General features: G+C 47.4%; 3 protein-coding genes across 9 annotated transcripts; 1 reads left to right on the forward strand and 2 right to left on the reverse strand.

Annotated features, from left to right (window-relative positions):
- Positions 1-235: 235 nt before the first annotated feature.
- LOC308549155 (uncharacterized protein C1orf54 homolog) lies at positions 236-7,658 on the reverse strand. 4 transcript variants are annotated; one of them, XM_081121509.1, is made up of 8 exons: positions 5,978-7,658; positions 5,723-5,849; positions 5,253-5,317; positions 3,996-4,079; positions 3,320-3,378; positions 2,822-2,932; positions 1,005-1,106; positions 236-318 (listed from the first exon to the last, which is right to left on the reverse strand). In XM_081121509.1, exons 3-7 carry the CDS (start codon positions 5,296-5,298, stop codon positions 1,008-1,010), a joined length of 399 nt encoding a protein of 132 aa, XP_080977635.1. In that variant the 5' UTR covers positions 5,299-5,317; positions 5,723-5,849; positions 5,978-7,658; the 3' UTR covers positions 236-318; positions 1,005-1,007. The 4 variants fall into 4 exon arrangements, with proteins under 4 accessions (XP_080977635.1, XP_080977637.1, XP_080977636.1 ...); XM_081121511.1 differs by having other exon boundaries at positions 1,005-1,103; positions 5,978-6,100; XM_081121510.1 differs by lacking the exons at positions 5,723-5,849; positions 5,978-7,658 and having other exon boundaries at positions 1,005-1,103; positions 5,253-5,382.
- A 197-nt stretch (positions 7,659-7,855) lies between these two features.
- APH1A (aph-1 homolog A, gamma-secretase subunit) lies at positions 7,856-11,259 on the forward strand (the record flags this gene model as incomplete). The annotated part of the gene is made up of 7 exons (XM_081121508.1): positions 7,856-7,968; positions 8,511-8,681; positions 8,854-8,927; positions 9,166-9,288; positions 9,441-9,568; positions 9,995-10,118; positions 10,449-11,259. 7 exons carry the CDS (start codon positions 7,856-7,858, stop codon positions 10,511-10,513), a joined length of 798 nt encoding a protein of 265 aa, XP_080977634.1. The 3' UTR covers positions 10,514-11,259.
- On the reverse strand, positions 10,800-18,178 carry CA14 (carbonic anhydrase 14). Of its 4 annotated transcripts, none has more exons than XM_081121504.1 (11): positions 17,296-18,178; positions 15,356-15,376; positions 14,260-14,439; positions 13,734-13,876; positions 13,413-13,508; positions 13,159-13,225; positions 12,835-12,992; positions 12,620-12,740; positions 12,360-12,380; positions 12,152-12,236; positions 10,800-12,032 (listed from the first exon to the last, which is right to left on the reverse strand). In XM_081121504.1, exons 1-11 carry the CDS (start codon positions 17,345-17,347, stop codon positions 11,969-11,971), a joined length of 1,008 nt encoding a protein of 335 aa, XP_080977630.1. In that variant the 5' UTR covers positions 17,348-18,178; the 3' UTR covers positions 10,800-11,968. The 4 variants fall into 4 exon arrangements, with proteins under 4 accessions (XP_080977630.1, XP_080977632.1, XP_080977633.1 ...); XM_081121506.1 differs by having other exon boundaries at positions 14,260-14,320; positions 15,281-15,376; positions 17,324-17,658; XM_081121507.1 differs by having other exon boundaries at positions 14,260-14,320; positions 15,281-15,376; positions 17,296-17,656.
- Between the last annotated feature and the right edge of the window lie 3,466 nt (positions 18,179-21,644).

Here is a 21,644-nt window from a genome sequence, read left to right on the forward strand (position 1 = left end):
ACACAGTTTGAACACCATATATAATAAAGCAATAGAATTAGAGGGAATCATGGATTGTTAATAAACTTGTTGTCTGTGGGTGCTCTTCTCCATTCCTCCCAAAATTTCAGGTTTATTCAGTCCCAATACTATTGTCACCTCCCTCCCTTTCTAATCTACCCCTTCCCACCTCCATATCCTGGCGCTCTCTTTAGTATTGTGGCTTTAGAACAGACCTTCATGAAGGAGTAGAGAGTAACCAGGTTATTTCATTTATTTATTTTATCTTCCAATTTCCTCTTCCCAAATTTCCAAAGAGTCACAGCAGCCTTCTCTCTCCTAAAAAAGCAAAGAAAGGACACAGCCACCACCACCAGGTTCAGTGGACTCAGGAAACCCCTCCCTGCTCCCACCCCCACCCCCACCCCCACCTCTATGAAAATTTCCCAGATTTCATGTTCTGAGTTAGATTTTTCCATGACATCTCCTAGAAGACGTGTCCCCTCCCTTTTTAACCCCTTCCTTCTGCTAAATCTTTTCATGCCCCATAGTTATTTAGAATCCTAAGTTAAATTCCTTCTTTATAATGCAGGTTTCTAGTCATTCTCCCCCCCCCCCCAACATTAGGGAACTGCCATCCCTTCTACCTCTGAACTTTGCCTCTTGACTCTGCTAGGTTATAGGGCCCCTCCCATTTTGCCCTCTGGCACTTGCCATGCCTTAAACTGCCACCAGACTGGAACCACCTTTAATTCCTCAAGGCAGACTGGAAACCAGGACAGGTTTCTTCTCCATTCCACCTGCGTCTGCTCTAGGAGGTCCTGATATCCTCCCAGTTCAGAGAAAGTAATGACTCTTATAACAAAAGTTTTTGCCTGGACATCTCCTAAGGTAGAGAAGATTTTTCTAAATGTGATCCCTCTTCTTTTAAGCACCTAAAAATTGACCAAGCTGGAAACACTATCCAGAGGTAGTGGTAAAAATTGCTTCACAGACTTCCCCAAGCCCAGTGGCTGCACTCTCACCTTCTACATGAAATACATCCACCCCTCAAGGAGGGCCCAGGACAGGAGAAGGGAAACAGGACTCTGCAGACTGGATGCAGCATGGTTCATGTCTGGACTCTGCTAAAATACAGATATCACACCATAGTAGGCCAGCGTCATCCTTCCTACTACCCCTTCACCCTCTGGAAAGATAGTCATCTCTTTATACCAATTTTTGTCTTCCTTTACTCTGAACATAGAGAAAGACCAAACTTCCTCCCCATCACTATAAAGAATCCTTTCCTCTGTGCCTTTCACCCTTTCCTGACCATACCAGGGAGGCCCAACTCAATTCAATATGTATTTTTATTTAGGTGTCGGTCACTGTGCTACATGCTACAGGAGGGATATAAATATGTTTAAGACATGGCTCCTACTCAAGGAGTTTACAGTCTAAAGGAAGCTTACTATATACTTTAAAATATTTATCTGTCTTTGTTGTCAATCATCAACTTTCCATTCCTCCCATCTGTGTTCAACTATATTCAGGTTGCACTTTGGTCCTGTTGCCCTTTCTAGCTGTTGCTTCTCTTTTATTCATTGCCAGATATCACAAATTGTTGGTCTATGCTCTTCCTCACAATGTACCCCCCTCTGTAATTCCACAAAAATCTAGCTTTTGCTCCAACCACTCACTTAAAACTGCTTTTTGGGGGGTTATGAATAACCTCCTTCTCCTTGGCCTCTTGGTAGCTTTTCATTGATTATATTAAACTTTCTTTTCTAGACTCTATAATACAAACTTGGCTATCTGCATTTATTTGGTTGATTCCTCTTTCACCTTCTACAGGCAGGCATTGGCCTTTTGGTCTTCTGTGTGTACAGGCTCTTCTGAGCTCATCTACTTTCGCAACTGTGACTTTGCACTTAGAACTGCAGTCCTGGCCTAATTCCACTACCTGTAGATGGCCTCATAGGGTTGTTGACATAAGTTCAGCTTGGCCAATACCAAATTTTAACCACTTCTAAAACACTCTGACCTCCCACATCCCATTGTGGTCAACCATTTGCCCCAAACATCCACGTTTAAAACATAAGTTATTTTAACTCTATCCTCATTCAGTGCTCATATGAAATTATCACTGATACAAAGTGTTTCTCCCCCCAAATATTTCTTATTTTCCTCTTCTCCATTCAAAATGCCACTGCCCTAGTCCAGGCCTTTAATGGGTTGTTTTGGGAATGATGGAAATCTCATGCATCTCTCTTTGCTCCATTGCTTTCTGTGTACAACCAGACAAATAGTTTTTCTAAAATACTGCTTTCATTGTATCTTTACCACCCTGAAGAACTTACTAGGCTCCTTATTTCTTATAAGTCCAAACTTCTGCCACTTGTCTATGTCATATGCTCTCAAATTTGTATGTAATTTAACATTGTTACACGTCTTTTCATTTTGTTCTAAATGCTCCATAAATGTAAACTTGGGTTTTATAAATACTTTGATGGCAATAACAACATCATAGATTTATTTTTCAGCAGCATCCATGCTGTCATCCTTAGCTGCTTTAGGCATGGGTTACATACACAAGGTTACATACATTACATATTGAACTGAAATTCAACTGCACCAAATATTCCCAGGGTTCTGTGTACAGGGTTAGTATTAAGTCTCAGTGAAAGACATGATGGCCAGGCTGAAATGAACACCTGCATTGCAATACTAGCTATTTGGTTCCCCCATCCACGGAAGCCTGGTATTCCAAAACTTCCTCTGCTCCATGTCATCAGCCCTGGGATCTATCCATGGTAAGGGACGTCTCATCTCCCTCCCATCTTATCCCCAATTAACTCACTGGTTCCATTGTCACTGGTTTCACTGTTAAAGGCCTCTGATGGTCTGCATGTTCTGTTTCACGACTAATGGTAGTCTCTTCTGCTTCTGTTACCTTCTTATCTAAGCTGTTCTGTCCTCAGTAGGATTAGGAAACAAAGAGTTAGCATCGCTCCCATCCAACATCTTCATAGATTCTCTAGAGTTTTTCTCCCCTTCACCTCTCCTGCCCCCTTCCTCCAAGACTTAAACTCAGGGATCCTCCCTCCCTTACCTGGATTGTGTACCCATCCCATTCACCAATTCCCCTAACTGAAGGACTAACCCTCCCTCTTAGTTTCTTAACCTACTGGGTTCTGGCTTTCTTCCCTTCCCCAGCTATGATGTCAGATCTATTTGTTCCTACCAGCCAGTTTCACTTCACCTAACTCACTCTTATTTCTGCTAATAACTTCCACTTCAACATTGCTCATTTTCTTTTTAACTGTTACCTATCCCAATCCTTTCAGATGTCACTCACCAGCCTGTCCTCTGAGTCAAATATAGAGTAATCAACAGTGAAATTTGCACCAAAGTCATCTGGGGAGGAGAAAATAATCAGTAATCACAAAAGAGAAAGGTGGTACTACATCTAGAAACGAGAAGAGGAAGAAATTGCTCAGAACATTTCAACTTGTTCAAGTTGTAAAATTTACTGATATAATCTAATTCTAATGAACTTTAATGTGAATGTGTATGTATATTTTCTTTTTTTTTTCAGAGAGAGGAAGGGGGAGAGAGAAAGAGAAACATCGATGTGAGAGAGAAACATCGATTGGTTGCCTCCTGCATGCACCCCAAATGGGGATTGAACCCACAACCCAGGCATGTGCCCTGACCAGGAATCGAATCCACCACCTTTTGGTGTATGGGACAATGCTCCAAACAACTGAGCCACATCGGCATTTATATTTACAATCTAACATCTAAAATAATTTACAAGCTTGAAAATTTTCAAATTGTTTCAACCAGTGTCCAAAGAATTGAAAACCGCTATCTTGAGAAGTGACATCATGAGCCTTCATAGTCTTTGCTCACAGCAAAATTTCTCTCTGACCCAGCTGCTCTATTGCAAAGGGAAAGACAAAGTCTCAGAACTAAGTGTCCCTCAAAATTCTCTCCATCCTGCTAAGGGTCAGAGCCTTATACACACTTACCATAATTGGGGGTGATTGTATAATAATAGATCACTTGATAATAATCATCCTCTTCCAGTCCTTCTTCATCCTCATATTTTTGTCCTATGGGGACAAGAGCTAGAGGTCAAGGGGCATACTGTGTCTTTGGCAACAGTAGGACACTTGAGGTTAATCTCAGCTCTATCAGTTTCCTTTCTCTCTGTCTCACCTCCAAGAGTCATACTATCCCCCCATCCCTGTACCTCTAAACCCCTTTCAGGCTTCATATCTGGATGAGGCTTGTTACTCTATGCCCTTTCAATCCAGGAACTCCCAGAACAGAAAATGGATCCCTTCACATACTGTAAACCCAAAACAAGAACTAAACCTTAAAAAGGTAGGAAGCAGAGAGAGAGACCAGAAATTAAGAACTCCAAATCTACTATTCATTATGCTCCAGGCTGTACTGTATTTATGAGAGTTCTTCTCTTATCAATGTCTCACAAATTATGAACACACATATCCCATTAGGCTTTGAACTTATATCTATAGCTCCAGTTTCACTTCTAACTAGCAAGTTAACGCTGAACAAGCCATTTAACATCTGTTTTCTTAAAATGAGTCCGCTGGACTGAATGGCCCATCTGCATTCATTTTTCTCCCTTCCCCAGACTGAAAACATGTAGCTTTGACATGATTGGATCAAGAACTCTAGGCCTCCTGCTAAAACACTTTCCTAAGCTCCTTGAAGTCTCTCCCTTAACCACAAGCAATGACACAAGAATGTGGAGGAAAAGGAAACAAGAGCACCTGGCAGACTGGGAACAAAGGAGGGAAGGAGCCAAGCTACTTTTCAGACACTGTGCCTGAAGGCACCCAGTTCTTCACTACCCTAAAGGACATTCTGGGAAAGAAGATATCCTGGCTTCCCTCACTAGTTTCAGACTTCCCCACCTTCAGAGTCCTCGGCTCTCCTTCACTCTCACATTAGTCCCTCTCATCTTGTTCAACTCTGTGGTGATGGAGAGCTGAGTTCACTCTGTTAGGACCTCGGAAGTTTTGGGGCTTCATCTTCATCAGCTGTCTCTTCTTTGACAGGACTCTGCTTTCCTCCCCCTTTCCTGGGTCTGCTTCCCAGATTCCCCTCCACCCCCAACACTGGACTGGAGCACAGATGAGAGCATGTTATCACTCCCTACGGAACTGCACTTCTCTCACTCTCCTCATTTGCTTTTCTCCCACTTCATTTATGGTAAAGGACCTGGCCCTAAAGCTCAGGAAGATAAGTGAACTTACCCAGGATAAGTGGCACAGCAAGGATGGCTACAAAGAGGACATTCATTGTGGATACTGCACTACTACTGTGAGAGTAAAAAAGGAAATTACAGCGTTTCCCACCAAACGTAGCCCGCCTCCGGTCCTCCTCCAAAGCAGGGAGGGAGCTGCAGCAACTCCCCTCTACCGGTGGAATTCCCCTCCCACTTGCTGCCTGACTGTCACTGGTCGCTATCAGTCCTGCCTTCAGCCAGAGCTGCGCATAGTAAGAAAGGCTAAGTGGGTTTCGATGGGAACGTGTTCACTGAGCTCCCGCAGCCCTAGATTAGGTCCATTCAGGGTTCCTGCTGCCACTAGCAAAAACAACAACAACAAAACAACCCCCACCCCCACTACTAAGAAATTTCTCTTAGTAAGCCCTCTCCCTTCCTCTCCTTCCCTCTCTCAGTCCTCATAAAAGCTCACCTTCCCTCTCACTGTCCCTAACTTACCATCACCATCCAGAGTTGCCCTTCTCTCTGAGGCTTAATCACAATCCCTTTCTTCACAGTTGACATGTTCTGAGAAGGGATGAACATTTTCTAGTGGAAAATAGTCTCGTTTTTCTGCCTGTCTTGACTGTAAAGTATGGGAGCAATATCAACATCATTGTCTGACTCTCAAAACATATGCAACATTGCTTTTGATAAAAATCTCTCAGCCAAGGCCAGTTATTTCCTCTCTGGTAAGTACTGACTTCACCTCACCTCTTTCTCAACTTTCTGGATACGGGATGGAAGAAGGGAGAAAGCAGATAGAGTCTCTTTCCCTGCTGTAGGAGCCACACCTCTTCCACTTTCAGTCACTTGGTATATTCCTTTCATTCCAGCCTACAGGGGTAGAGTTCATCTTACCTTTTTCTCTGCTTTTATATTTTCCATTTTCATTGAATTCTATTCAGAAACATTTGGTAACATACACACTAGGCACAAAGTGCTAGGCCGAGTCTGATAGGTAATTCAGGGATCACAGGCAAGAGAGTAAGAAAAAAAATACAGTGTGTTTTTTTTTTAAGGGAGTTAATAAATATCTTTCAACATCTACTATGAGCCAGGCACTATGCAAGTCTCTGTGGAACCACTCGTGAGCAAGACAGATTTAGCACCTGCTCTCTGCCTGCTCTCATCCGTCAGGAAATGCTGTGGTAACAGCTCAAAGGAGACAGGAGAAAAGTTGTATTACCCCCACCTCTTCCCCTGACTTGGCCTGCTAGGCTCAGAAGCAAGACACACTAGAATCTTTAACACTGTCAAGGATTCTCCCTCCCTCTCAGTCTTATTGGGAGAGGATTTGCTTGGTGACTTTCCATGTAAATCTATACAATCTATTCCTTCAGCTCCTTTCCAGATTTCCTGGAAAAAAAATAAATAAAACACTTATGTGGATATATATGCATTAAAACATAAATCACTTTCAGGAAGGAATGGAAGACTGGTTCTCCTGAACAACTTCTACAGGTTTTCGGTATTTCGGTTATTCTCTCAAAAACAATATTCCAGATTCCCTCACTTTCCCATCCTGGTCCTTTTGCCTAAACATCCTCATGAAGGACTAACCCCACCACCGTGCAAATGAGGGTATAATACCCTCCTCTTCTACCCTTTCACTTTAATATGTAACCCCTACCCTTTCCCCAGCCTGAGAAAAAGACACCACCAAGGTTCATTTCAGGAAAGACAGGAAGCATGACATAAAAGGAACTGAGTGACTGGGATGGGGTGGGGGGAGAGTAACTTTCCCTCCCCCATCTCTCTAATTGCTTTTTACAATTTTAACTTCGAATCCCCTCTAACCTCCTTCCTAATATTGCTCTCCAAGCTCCTTTTCCTTCTCTCTGATTCTCTTGTCATTACCAATGAAGGCTCCATTAGCGATATACTACACTGCACTGCATGTTTGCTCTACTAGCCTGTTCAAAGAGCTCCTACTTTTAAGTCTAACCTTCATCTCTTAGGCAGTAGCTCTAGCCCATTTCCTCTCATTCAAGTAAGAACAATACCCGTGACTGTCTCCCTGCAACCTCTATCCTGTGCTTTCGTCGTATTTGTCCCTTAGGTTCCGACAATCTTCCCCTCTCTGCAGCTCTTAAGGTAGAGGTAGGATTGCTGTCACTCTTGTCCACAAAATAATGAAATCGCAGCCAAGGCCCAACCGAACTCAGAAACCCGTGTCCCGCCCAGGCCCAGGCCCCGCCAATTCCCTTCAACCAGCTTGAGCCACGCCCAGCCCAGAAGTTGAGGGTCTGGAAAGGCAGGAGGACTACAACTCCCAGCAGCCCCCGCCTCCGCAGCTCCGCCCCCTCCGATTCTCCATTGGCCGGGGGGTGGAGTGGGGATTAGATGGGAGGTGGCCAAAGGGCTGCCGCAGGGGTTTGTCCCCTCCTCGGCTTCCGTAGAGGAAGTCGCGCGGACCTGTGTTTGGGGTTTCGGTGTCCCCCCCCTTCCCCTTCCCCGGGGTCCGGGGGTGACATTGCACCGCGCCCCTAACGGGGTCGCGTCGCCACCCCACGCGGACTCTCTAGCTGGCGTGCTCCTCCCATTTGCCTCTCTTGGCCAGGCCTCCACCCCGCCCCCAGCTGCCAAGCAATGGGGGCCGCAGTGTTTTTCGGATGCACTTTCGTCGCTTTCGGCCCGGCCTTTGCGCTTTTCTTGATCACTGTGGCTGGGGACCCGCTTCGTGTCATCATCCTCGTCGCAGGGTGAGTAGGGGTCGGGGAGACCCAGGAGGGCGCCACAGAGAGATCCGGAAGGGGCTAGAGGAACTGGGGCGAGCCTGGGAGCCGGAGTTGGGGGTGACTAGTTGGAGGTGAAGATTGGAAAGGGTTGAGTCAGGGATTTGGGTGATATCCCCTTTTCCGCAGTTGGTTTCCGCCTTCCAGGGATCGCACAGATTCCTCCTATAGTTCTTCCGGCGACGTCAGAGGAGGCCCAAGGCCAAGACTCGTGAGGGGGCTGTGGTGACCGGGCGGCGCTAAGGGAGGATACAGGAATGGATAGCTCGCCCTACTGTGCTCATACACTCGGACTGTCATTGCTCTGAAGGCTATTGAATCAATTTCTACCCCATCCCCTGCGTCCGGAACCCTATAGACTCCCTTGGTGGGAACACCTATCTTATCTGCTCCCTGACCATCCGGAAGTCTAACTTCCACTTTTCATGCCGCAGCTTTGGTTGGTTCCTCTCCTTGATTTCTCTGCTGCCTCTACCCTTGCCCGTCTAATTGCCCCTGTTTTTCCTCAGGGCATTTTTCTGGCTGGTTTCTCTGCTCATGGCCTCTGTGGTCTGGTTCATCTTGGTTCATGTGACTGATCCGTCAGATGCCCGGCTCCAGTATGGCCTCCTGATTTTTGGTGCTGCCGTCTCTGTCCTTCTTCAGGAGGTGTTCCGCTTTGCCTACTACAAGCTGCTTAAGTAAGAAGATGGTCTGGAGGGGAGAAGGGTAGAGGAGTGCACAATGAGAAGTGGGGCAGCCCCTGGGTGGTGGTTTGGAAGAGGAGGCACTAAGGGAGGATATTAGAGGGAAAGGAGCATTCCTGCCTTCCCTCATGTTTCCCCTACCCCACCCCACCTCACCTCACCCCAGGAAGGCAGATGAGGGGTTAGCATCGCTGAGTGAGGACGGAAGATCACCCATCTCCATCCGACAGATGGCCTATGGTGAGCCAAGGGAGAGGGACTGGAGGAGGGTGTTGGACACCCCCCTCTCCCAGGGAAGTCTCTAAACATCCACCATATATTCTAAGTGGCTACTTGTTGTCCTTCATATCTGACTTCCAAGGAGAGGTGGTCTGGAGGGAGAGTAGGTGTGGGGGAATTGTGACTGGGAATGGGGAGGGGTCACTGGTAATCAGATTATAGTGATCTCTGACATTGATGAGACCCTCCCTCCCCCCAGTTTCTGGTCTTTCTTTCGGTATCATCAGTGGTGTCTTCTCTGTTATCAATATTTTGGCCGATGCACTTGGGCCAGGTGTGGTTGGGATCCATGGAGATTCACCCTATTACTTCTTGACTTCAGGTAAGATCCACTTTCTATCTTGCCTTCATGCCCCATCCATCCTGGCCCTGATCTGATTTATTGGCCCTCCCTGGGAGACTTCTGTGGCTCAACATCTCAGGAGGCTGGGAGAAGGTACGGGATGTATCTCCTCCCTATCTCCTTCCCTGCAGCTTTTCTGACGGCAGCCATCATCCTGCTCCATACCTTTTGGGGAGTTGTGTTCTTTGATGCCTGTGAGAGGAGACGGTACTGGACTTTGGGCCTGGTCGTTGGGAGTCACCTACTGACATCAGGACTGGTGAGTCAGGGACAGGGGCCTGAGTCAGAAAAGAATTTAATGGTGAGTTGGATGGAGGGAAAATATATCTTCACTTCTTAACATTTTAAAACTTAAAATGGGAGAAGGCAGAAAAGTGAGTCTTTAGAGATCTCTCACCTCTGCATCAATTATGTAACCTTCTCTGGGGATGCTCTGGGGAGGAGTTTGAATGGATTGGTCAGACTGTAATGCAGATGGCCTGAGGTGAACAGGAGTGGCAGAAACCTCTGAGGAAGCTGAAAATCAGAAGTCCCTTTAACCACAAGATGTTGGTGCTCTGAAAGGAAAGACTGGAGGATTTGAATGAGATATCTGGGGAAGGTTTGGTGCAAAGGCAGAAAGAGTACATGGGGATTAGGCAGAGGGAGACTCTAACCTCTTTTCTACTCTTACTCCTATCTCCAGACATTCCTGAACCCGTGGTATGAGGCCAGCCTGCTCCCTATCTATGCAGTCACTGTTTCCATGGGGCTCTGGGCCTTCATTACAGCTGGAGGGTCCCTCCGAAGTATCCAGCGCAGCCTCTCGTGTAAGGACTGACTACCTGGACTGATCACCTGACAGATCCCACCTGTCTGCCCACTGCCCATGACTGAGCCCAGCCCCAGCCCGGGTCCATTGTTCACCATCCTCTGTCTCCTTGTCGTCGGTCTGTCCTACCACCTCCAGGGTTTTGCTTTGTCCACTGGTCACCTTTAGGCTTTACCAGGAGCAGCCTGGGTTCAGCCAGTCAGTGACTGGTGGGTTTGAATCTGCACTTATCCCCACCATCTGGGGACCCCCTTGTTATCCAGGACTTTCCATGTGTCAGTGCTCTGCTTTCACCCTGCCCAAGACTCACCTCCCTTCCCCTCTGCAGGCCGACGGCAGGAGGACAGTCAGGTGATGGTGTATTCTGCCCTGCGCATCCCACCCGAGGATTGAGGGAACCTGGGGGGGGACCCCTGTGCCTGGGGTGCTCCCCTGATCTCCTCGCTCTGTATTTCTCCAACTCCAGTTCTGGACAGTGCAGGTTGCCAAGAAAAGGGGCCTAGCTTAGCTGTTGCCATGAAGATGAAATTAATGGAGACTCAAGGTTAGATGAGCTCTGAGTTTCCTAGTACCCCCTCCCCAGACTGGACTTCTTGGTCTTTTTCTCAGGTCTGAGGGGAACCATTTTCGGTGTGATCAGGACCCAAAAACTGCCTTTTTCTTTTTTTTTCTTTTTTTTGGAGAAGGGGTAGGGAGGAGGTATGTTGGACTTCTCACCTCCTTGGACTTATTTTCCCTCCTCAGATTGTTCCTTATGGCTGGGCTCATATTTATCCCCATTTCCCCATGGTCCCAGGCCTTGGGGGAAAGGAAGGAAATGCATGTTTGGGAACTGGTATTACTGGAACTAATGTTTTAACCTCCTTGACCACCAGCATCCCTCCTCTCCCCAAGGTGAAGTGGAGGGTGCTGTGGTGAGCTGGCCCACTCTAGAGCTGCAATGCCACTGGAGGAGTCAGCCTACCATGACATCGTAGGGAAGGAGGCCAGATTTTTTTCTAGTTTTTAATTGGGAATGTGTGGGCTGGGGTGGGGAGGTTTTCTATAAACTGTATCATTTTCTGCTGAGGATGGCGTGTCCCATCCTTTTAATCAAGGTGATTGTGATTTTGACTAATAAAAAGGACTTTATAATTGTGGGGGAATGTGCCTTTTAAGGAAGGGGATAACATATTAGTTGAGATTCCTGTCCTCTCATGTCTCTTTTCCAAACTCCTTCCTAACGTGGCACCTTTGATCCCCTCCTAGCCTAGGTTTGGTGCAAGGGCAGAAATCTGGGCTGATGGTTTAACATGTCAGAAACTTTGGGTTAAGCATTTTCTAGGGTCTTTTCTTCCAGGATTGAGGGAAAAGAAGTTACTCACCCATGCTTATTTTCCCCTACCTTTTGCCCACCTTTGCCATCTGAGGGATTAAGGAACTCCCACTCTCAAGAGAGTCCCAGAGGTAAAGCCAGAGATGGGTCAGAAACTTTAATTTCCAAATATATTGAACAAAAATATAACCCCCCAAACAGCAGCCCTTTTTCCTAAAGAGATATCCTGCCCATATCTAGGGAAAGGGACATAAAGGAGAGGGAGTGGGGGATTTTGGAGCACATTCCCAACTTCCCCTACAACTAAACACAGTTTGCCCTCTGCATTATCAATGTAGGGGTCTCCTGATCTCCTCCTCTATGTTTTGAGAGACTGAAGGCTCGGCTGTTCTTCCTTGAATGAGAGCCTGTCTGGAGGAAGGAGGGGTGCCTGCCTGCTATTTCTACAGTATTTATGGCCAGTCCCTGCACCCCATTCTAGAAGCTCCCTGACAGGTGTGATGAGAAGGTATCCATGATGTCCGAGAGGGAGTCTATGCCTCGCTGACTTGTGCTGAAGTGAATACCACACTCTTCTGGTTTCCCAGCATCTTCTTCCTGGAAGGGCGAATGGTTCATGGACATGACTGGTGTCCTGGGCAAGACAGCTGAGTGCAATAGAAAAGTGATTTTCAGTAGAAAAGAAGGGACTAGAGGAATGGGAAGTAGGACCTCACCGAATCTTCCTAGCGATGAAATAAACAGCCAGCAGAAGGCAGAGACAGCCAACCAAGATTCCCACTCCTAGGCTCAGCATTTCACCTGGGAGAGAGAAAGATGGAAGGTGTCAGCCTAGGACTGACATAGATATTGAACCCTTCCCTTGCTTGCTGAGGAGCACCTCCCCCCCCCCCCCAGCCCCATAACTGGGTAGGGCTGCCTTACCTGTGGTATACGAGGATCCTGCTGTAAGGGAAGAAAACTTGGGTCAGTGTGACTTCAGATCCCCATTCCAACTGGGAGCAGCACACTGTGCCTTACCTGTGGAAGTGACCTGGCCACTCAGGGTTGGGGACTGCTTCCCAGTCCAAGAGAGTCCTGGAAACCCTTACCCTCTTAGCCTTTTTTCCTTCCCAGGGGCTCCCTAGTTCCTGTCATTGAGACCCCCAGTTTCCCATCTTGTTTTCCAAACCTTGTACAGTCACCTTGGATGAATGAAGCAAAGACCGTTCGCTGGTTGAGAGGCTGGGGGGCTCGGTAGTTCTGTACCAGGAGCTTAGAGGGCTCCTCCTCCGTAGAGAACAGTGTCTCCTGAAGTTTCTCCAGCTAGAAGAGTGGGATTAGAGAAGTGTCACTTAGGTGTGGGGAAGGGTCTGGGGTTACAGGTATGGTTCTGCTGCCTCACCTCTCCACCACTCACCTGTTCCATTGAGATCTGGGCCCTTCGATTGAAGACTGTCCAGAGCACACTCTGGTAGCAGGGGGGTGTGGTGAGTGAGCCATTGTAGCGGAAGAACTGTGCCAGCACTGGGGGGAGCAGCTCTCTCACGCTGAAGGGAGGCACTGAGGTACTCTGATCTGGGGAGAACAGACTAGGATCATCATCTCACTGCACCCCAGCTTATCCAGACTGGACTCCCAGGAGCGAAACTCCTGGCCCCTAGCTTGCTTCCTCATCTCAGGCCTTAGTCTTTTCCCTGACGTCTAATCTCACTTTGTCCTAAAATAGATTTTTAGGGCTTACCTTTATACCTGATTTCATGCAAGTGACTCAGAATGTGTTCATAAGCTGGATTATTTGTCTCACCCACCTGGAAGGAGAGGAAAGGGAGTTGGCAGAAGTCCATGTTCATAGCAAGACATTCATGTAGAGAATAAATTGTCAGAGTGGTTGCTGACTTGCCTTGGGAGGGAGACCAACAACAGACATGGGCAGAATAGGACTGAGGGATGCAGAGGGAGTGAAGAGAGACCTGGAAGGAAGTAGGGGCCACTAACCTCAATGAGGATGCCCAAGACAGCCAGGCCCTGAGGCCTTGGAGCAGCTTCACTCAAGCTGTTATAGGAATCAGAATCATAATGTACGATGTGGAGCTGAGGGGAAAGGGAAGTGAATCATTTAATGTTTCTCCACTACCCCCTCCCAAAGGCTTTGACCCCAGCTGCCACCACCACCACCTTCAGTATGCCCTAAGTCTGTCCCATCAAGGGTTGGTGTTATCCTCCAAGTATGACTTTTCCCAGTTTCCAGATCCTCCTTTTCCAGGCATTGATCATGCCTTTCACTGTGTCCTAGTACAAGCTTCACTCCCTGGGTACCTCTGCAGCTGTGGCTTCACTGTTGATCTGGTGTTCTGACCCCTTTAGGGATCCTTTCTGACCCCAGTGCAGGTGGAGCTGGGCAGCTACATATTTCCGGGGAAGTCCCTCCAGATACAAAGTAGGGGGCAGAGAGAGTTGTACTGTGAGGAAAAGAGCAAGCCAGGGTTGGTGGAGGAATGTGGACACATCCCCACCCCTGGGTTGCCACCAATTCTGGGGAGACTTGGCCAGCCTTTTCAGTTTTCCTCCACCAAGAGCACCCAGTTCTTCCCATAGGCCACTGCTCTCCTAGCACATCTTTCTCCGTGAAGATCAAGTCCATGCTGTTATACTAATCTACCCGTAGAGCTTGATCATAGACATTCAGTTCCCACTTTTGGCTATAGGAGCCTCATCCCCATTCTCACACACCCAAATTTATAGCGGAAGCCTTCTCAGAATTTAAGTTACGAGAATGCTTCTTCCCTCTGACTTGTAAGGTTGGAACTGGAGCTTTCACTTCCTTAGAGCCTGGGCTTTTTACCTGTGTGGCCATTATTGTGCAGCTCCAAAGGCTTGGTGCCAGGCTGGTCATATCCATGGGGCTGCAGAGGGGGCAACTCCGGGTCAAAAGTCACACTGTCTGTCTGGATATTGACGGGGGACTGGGCATTGCTTCCACATTCAGGGTAAGAGGCTGGCCAATGGTGTTGACCATGTGGGCCTGGTGGAGGTTACCACAGACATTTGTCCTGCCCTTCAGCCCCAGGCACCCTTCAGCAATCCCCCCACCAAGCCATACATCTTCATGGAGGTAGAAATGCATTTCCACTCACCCCAGAAGAAGACCCCAGTTGTGTGGCTGGGTGAGGTAGGAGTCCCTGCTATACCTGATGCTTCAGTTCCCTCTACCTACCCTGAGGCAGTGATGATCCCCCAGCTTTCCTAATAAGTGGGGGATAGTGGCTTTTACTTACCTGTAGTTTGAGGACAAGAAAGCTGACTGAGAGGAAGAGGGGCTAGATAAAACAAAACACTTGCATACCCAGCAAGGGGGGATTAGAGTAGGAACAGGAAAATGGGAAATAAAATTACCCTAGAGAGGTAGGGTCTCTGTGGGGCTCCCTATTAAGGGGCCTTATTCAGATCTGCTGATTTTCCCTCATTTGCTTTTTGCTCTCACCCTGGACCTTGCATTGACTCTGGAATTCAGTTAAGTTATTAATCAGAAGTTCAAAGGAATTGATTTCCACCTCTACCAGGATCACAAACTATCCTGCCAACCTCTGCCTCACCCCTGACCTCAAGTTAGAATCAATTAGGATAGAAAGAGAGGTAGGAGGTGAATTGGCAGCTAAATTCACTGTTTATTTCCCCTATCCAGATTTCTTTCCACTCCAACTCCCTCATCCCACAAACTAAGGACGTAACTGGTTTTTCTGCTGAATCAGGAGGTGCGGGATTTGATGATTAGAACAGAGTCTAGGAGTCACATATCCAAAACCTAGGGCATGGGGAGATGGGGAGGGGAAGGAGCTAGGGTAAGAAGCTAAAGGAAACCATACGACATAAATCTTCCTGCCAGGTGAAGAGGTCCCAGTGTGAAAGGGGTGTAGGTAGGCCTTGGGTTCAGTTCTCACCCTCATATGTCCAGTGTTGACCTGCAAGGCAGAGTAATTTGAGTTACAGCCAGTGCCGCCTGGGGCAGGGCCCTCCCTCTGCTCCCCTCCACCTCCCTCTCTGCTGGCTCTTCCTCCTCCCTCCGCTCCAGCACTTCCCAAAGGAAGCCCTGAAACTGGACACCTCGGTGGAAAGGTCGGGGGCCTATTTAAAATCACCAGCCAGGCTGTGCTTGTGCTTGCTGTGTAAAGGGGGAGGAGAAATGAAAAGAGATAAAGCCTGGAGACTAAAATTAACCTGAGTCCAAATGAACAGTCCACCCAACCCTCACTTTCCTCCAGCCTGTGCCAAGCCAATCGAACAGAAGATTGGGGTGAGGTGAGGGTGTGGGCAGGGGTTTGGAGGAAAGAGATGAACAAAGGAGGGAAAAGTTCAGCGTGGGGGGCAGTGTTACCGAAGGGAGAAAGGCGATTATTCCTTTGCTTTGAAGCATTGCACGAACCAAGGCGCTGAGATGGAAGGCACTGAGCATTTAACTTCCTCCTCTGGTCCCAGTAACTTGAAAGGAAACTTCCCCCATCACCAGGAGCCTCTGCTCCCTAGATTCCCAGATGGCTAGGGAAGGTGGGAGTCAGGCCAGGGTCCACGCTACATTGAGGGTGGTGGGTGGGCACAGGCAGCCAGACTGGCAGGGACAGGATGAAAGTGAAGCATTGTGTGTGGAAAAGAGAGCTGCCAGCTGGGTCACATGCCAGGCTCTCGTGCAGTCCTGTCTGGGGCTAAAAGGCAGGGGTTCTGCTGGTCCAGCCCTCACCTCACCCAGAGCCAAACTGCTTCAAGGGGAAAAGGGGGGCCTTCTTGCAGGTTTTCTCTGCATTACTCAAATTGCTAGAAATTTGGAGAAAAATTCAAAATTCCTTCCTTTCTCTCTCTTAATCCCTTAAATTCCTCAGACTTCTGAGATACCCGTGATCTCAGTCTTGGGCTCTTCCACTAGCCCATCCCTTGGTTCAGACAACAGTGAAAAGCAGCCCAGGGGAGGGCTGGAAGCAACCTCTCATTCACCAGCTCAGTGGGACATCCCAACAACTTCAATCCCTGGTTCTGTGCAGGGACAGCCTTGCCTTTCCCCTCCACCAAACCCTCTACATCTCTTCCTGGGGACTTTTCCATTCTTTTTCTTTTTCCTCAGATACAATTAGCAACTCTTCATTTGGCTCCCCCATCATCCTCTCTGTGTTCCACTTCTGCTCTCTAGACAACCCTTCACCCTGTTCTTCCAACAACTCTTCATTACACACCTACTGTGTGCAGGGTACTGCATGAGGGACAGGAAACACAAAAATGAGGGGTCAGGGTCCTGGGGACGCTCCCGAAGCACCTCAGCCTGTTCTCTCAAGAGTCCCTCATCTCCTGAAAATCCTTTGTAAACTGTAAAGGGCCCAACAGTGTTGATTTTTATTGTTACTGCTTTCAGGGAAAAACTGGGAAATTAGTCATCCCTTCTCAAAGGGAACGTTGGCCATGAAGTTCATAGTCCCAGATCAGGGCCCGTGCCATAGGGTATGCCCCTCCCCGCCATCAGTCCTTTATTCTCTCACTCCAGGGCTCTATGGCTCCCTAATTGGAGGAGTTTGTAAATAAAGAAGGCCAGGAGGGCTTCCTGGGACTAGGGCAGTGGGGGAAAGAGCTCTGGGGAGAACCTGTAGCTTGCACAGTGATTCCTGTGTGTGTGTACAGATCCTGCCCCCCACTAGCTTCCCCCATCCTCACTAACAGCAGGGCTGGAGAGGCAAAGGGAAAAGAAGGAAAGTGGTCTCCTCCCCATCTCTCTGTTTCCCCCCAATCCCTGAGCCTATTTTTCTAGCCCCTAGGCTCCCTATTACACTCCTCTTCTTCCGTTAAGCTTGCATAAGGACATGTGGATATCAGCACAGACAGACACAGACATTCTACCTACCCCCGAATGCAGCCAGGATCCAAATCACCTGTAGCAGGAGAATGAAGAACATGATGGTATCCTCAGAAGGAGCACAAGGTACTGGGAGTTTGGAGACTAGAGGACTAGAGGAGAGAGAATCCTAAAGTTGAATGTTTTTATCTCTTTTTCTCTTGCTGTCTCTGTGTCTCTGCAGGCTTCTAGGGCAGTTGGTTTTCAGTAGGCTATGGTGGGTTTCCAGGTCCTTTCCAGGTCCCCAGGACAAATCTCGCAGCCTTCTCTCTCTGCCCTCTCTTTTTTATCTCCCTCTGCAGTCTTCACTCTACTTGCTGGCCAGCGACTTCACAATTGCCTTCTGCTTTTAAGGTGGCTCTCGATGGGTGTACGTGGGGAGCGGGGCTGCCTGGGTTGTTGGCCAACAGCTCCTTAAATAGCCGATTAGGCATGCAGGATGGCCCTGCTCAGAGCCAGAGCATGCCTCTCGCGCCGGAGTTTCACGGGAGACCTGGCCCTGGCACAGGAGCCCAGCTGGGGTGAGCTCTTCCTTCCTCGGCTTTTCACACTGACACTGTTCAGATGAGTGTTCCCTAGAGAGGGAGGGGGCAGGGAAGGAGGGCTTTGGGGTCCAATTCAGCCTGCTCAGGGGATCACTGGGTTCTCATTCCCTGTCTGGCCCCTCTGAGGAGCAACTCCCTGGGTGGTATGGGGCAGATAGTGGGGGGACCTGTTCCCAATCTGCAGAGCTGGCCTGGAATACGAAGAGTCCAGAGTTAGGAGACAGGTAACAAGGAGCAGTTGGGTGACTCAGGATAGGAAGTCAAGGACTAAAACCTGGGTCATGGAAAATAAAGAAGAGAAGCGGGGCAAAGAGAACTTGTCTGGAGTGCCTGTCACCACCCCCTTTCCACCGTGAGGCCTGGGTCCACGTGCCTGTGTGGCCTGGGTGGGGGGTGGTGGTTTTGTTTGTTGTATAAAGCCCATTTGTATGCCCAGCGGGGGAGGGGCTGTAGCAGCACCATGGGGAGACAGCGGCTCCAACTGCCAGACCCAGCCACCTCCCTCCCCAGGGAGTCCAGATCTAGGGCGGCTTTTGTCACTGAAAAGGACACTAACCCCTGGCAGGGAGGCCATGGCAGGGGAGACCTTAGAAACAATCACTACCATCACCAAAATAAATTAAATAAATAAATAAATAAATAAATAAATAAATAAATAAATAAATAAAATAAAAATGCAGGCTCCAAAGAAAGGAGAGGGAGCAGAGAGAAACCATGTGATCCACTTGGAAGAGGGGCCCAGGGTCTTCCCTCCTGCCCAACAAAGGGCTGAGCAGGACGTGTGGGACTGAGTGAAACCTGCCACCAGGGAGCTGGGTGAGCTGGGCTGTCTCAGGAATGTGGGCTGCTGCTTGCTCCCCCATGGGACTAGAAATCCCGATTGGAATGTACATTCTCATTAGAGAATTTGCAACCCACAGATAATTTCAAACCAGACGTTGAAATCTCTTTCTCCTCCATACCCTTCATCAGTCACCAGCCAGGAGGATGATCCCTTTTCAGCTCCCTCTGCCCCCTTTGCTCCTGCTAAGTAGCAATAAATAGCCAAAACAAAGGGAGCAGAAGCTAAATAAGGGAGCAGGATAAAAGCCAAATGAACAGAATAATGTATGTTGGATCATCTGCACCTGCAGAGGCAGGAGTCCACCATGCCTTTCTGTGATTGATCTGCAAAGCAAAGCCATTTTGCAGATGTCAATGTCATTTCCTTTTCAATTCTCTTATCATCCTCAATATTATTTTTCACTTACAGAAAAGTTTTTTTTGTGTTAATTCTCACCTGAGGGTATATTTTCCATTGATTTTCTTTTCGAGAGAGAGTGGAAGGGAGGGAGAGAGAGCAAAACATCGATGTGAGAGAGACACATTGATTGGTTGCCTCCCACGGGCACCCAAACCCAGGGCTGGGACTGGAACCGAACCTGCAGCCCAGGTACATGCCCTGGACCAGGAACTGAACCTGAGACACTTCAGTGTGCGGACTGACCCACTGGGCCACACCAGCCAGGGCACTTACAGGAAAGTTTTGTTTTGAGGTTCCCACCTATCTAATCTAAGAAGAATGAATGGCAAAGTGTAAGTTAGTCTTCCTGGGAATGGGGATAGTTATCACAGAGGAACAAGAAGAAGAAAAAAAAGAAAGAAAGAGAAAGAAAGAAAGAACGAAAGAAAGAAGAAAGAGAAAGAAAGAAAAGAAAAGAAAAGAAAAGAAAAAGAAGAAAGAAAGAAAGAAAGAAAGAAAGAAAGAAAGAAAGAAAGAAAGAAAGAAAGAAAGAAAGAAAAGAAAGAAAGAAAGAAAGGGAAAGAAAGAAAGAAAAGGGAGAAAGCAGAGACATCTTATGCATGGTACTAAAGAGGCCTGAACAGAATGACCTCAGAGTACCCGGGGAGCCCCTGATTCTGTGATTCAACCTCCCAAGGCAGGTAGTGTGTCTTACCAGGCACCACCTCCTGGTTGTCTATGAGCTTTTTAATTTTTAAAATTTTAATTTAAAATGTTTTGCCTGGCCCTAGCTGGTTTTGCTCAGTGGTTAGGGCGTCAGCCCATAGACTGAAGGGTTCTGGGTTCGATTTTGGCCAAGGGCATGTACCTCAGTTGCAGGCTCTGCCTCAGTCCAGTGGAGAGCAGGAGGCAACCGATTGATATGTCTCTCTCACGTGGATGTTTCTTTCTCTCCCTTCCAATCTCTCTAAAAGAAAAAAATAAAAATAAAATAAAATATTTTGCCCAGCCTTCATGGCTCAGTGGTTGAGCATCGACCTATGATCCAGGAGATCCCAGTTTGATTCTTTGTCAGGGCACATGCCTGGGTTGTGCCCAGTAGGGGATGTGCAGGAGGCAGCCAAGCAATGACTCATCATTGATTTTCTCTCTCTCTTTCTCTCTCCCTCTCCCTTCCTCTCTCTGAAATCAATATATTTTAAAAAATAAATAAAATGTTTTGTGTGTGATTCCTTCTGGGAAGTGTTTCATTGCTGGCGGGCTTTGGGATTTTTGTCTACACAATTGAACATTGTTTCACAAAGATGTCTTAGCCCCAACGCCACACTTTCTCACTTCCGAGTGAGCAGCCCCTCCAGGCTCTTGTGCTACCGGAAAGGACAAAGGCCCTGGTTTCTAGGAGAGAGAAGGGAGAGAAGCACCGTCCTCCAGAGACTTGCCTTTGATCATTGACTCTGCTGTAGATATATCTGATGATTTGGGGTAGGTGTCAAGAGGAGCCTTATATGTTTGTTTTTTTAAAAAAACCCACCCCCTTAGTTGCTACTCAAACTCTGGCACCTTTGTTTTAATTCCACATCTCCCTCTCCAGCCCATGCCTTACTGGAGGTTTGGCGAAAACCCTACAAAATTAAGGTACTCTGCTGCCTTCTGGCGCCATCTCCTGTCCTTTCAAAGGTAGTGAAATGTGGATTGGTCAGAATTAAATGTCCAAGTATGGTGGCTTTTTGGTTTCTTTTTCCTTAAAAGTCCCTTTTTAAAAAGGATATTTAAACTTGCTAAATATCCCAAATAGTCTAAAACACCTTACAGGAACCCACTAAGTTCTCTGGGTTTGTATGGGGCGTGTACATGAGAGTTCAATGAGGAAGGGGGGCAGATCAAAAGGAAAAAATGGTCAATACAGTACAAGTGGTAACTAATTGCTGAGAACAGAGAATCAATGAGGAGACAGAATTAGATAGAATTCAATTTCCTAAAAGTGCAAGCAACTTTGTTCCATGAAGTAATATAGACCCAGAGATAGTCTAACTTGATAGATAAAAGCATTTATTATCACACTCTTGTCTTCTAACACATTAGAAGCCCCGTAGGCGAACACAAAAGCTTCCAAGAATTAAAGTCAAAGTAATTTGGAGGAGGGGATGGCGGGCAGACTCTTTGGATCACTTTCTCAGTTTTCCAGTTCACATGCAGGACAGATGCAGTATGAGAATCTTGTAGAAAGAGGACAGGTAAGAATTTGTGGTATGAAATGTTGCAACTTTAATTAAAAAGGAGTAATTTTGTGTCATGCATTGATTCCATGCCCAGAACACTGCCTGGTACATAAATATTTGCTGATTGAATGAATGAATCTAGTCATTGGGACATTTATTTACTTTTTTTTTAACCTTTGGTATTTCACAGAATTTTAAACCAGAAGGGTCCTCAGGCATCATTCCAACTCCCTTATTTATCTTGTAAAGACTGAGTTTTGAGGGATTTAGGGATTTTCCCATGGTTTGTCATATAGTTGCTAAGCTGAACCACAGCAAGGACACAGGTACCAATGAGTTTTCTCTGTACCACTGCTTCTCAAACGTCAGTGT

This window comes from Miniopterus schreibersii, assembly GCF_964146895.1.
Source record: "Miniopterus schreibersii genome assembly, chromosome: 19".
Classification (NCBI taxonomy): Eukaryota; Metazoa; Chordata; class Mammalia; order Chiroptera; family Miniopteridae; genus Miniopterus; species Miniopterus schreibersii.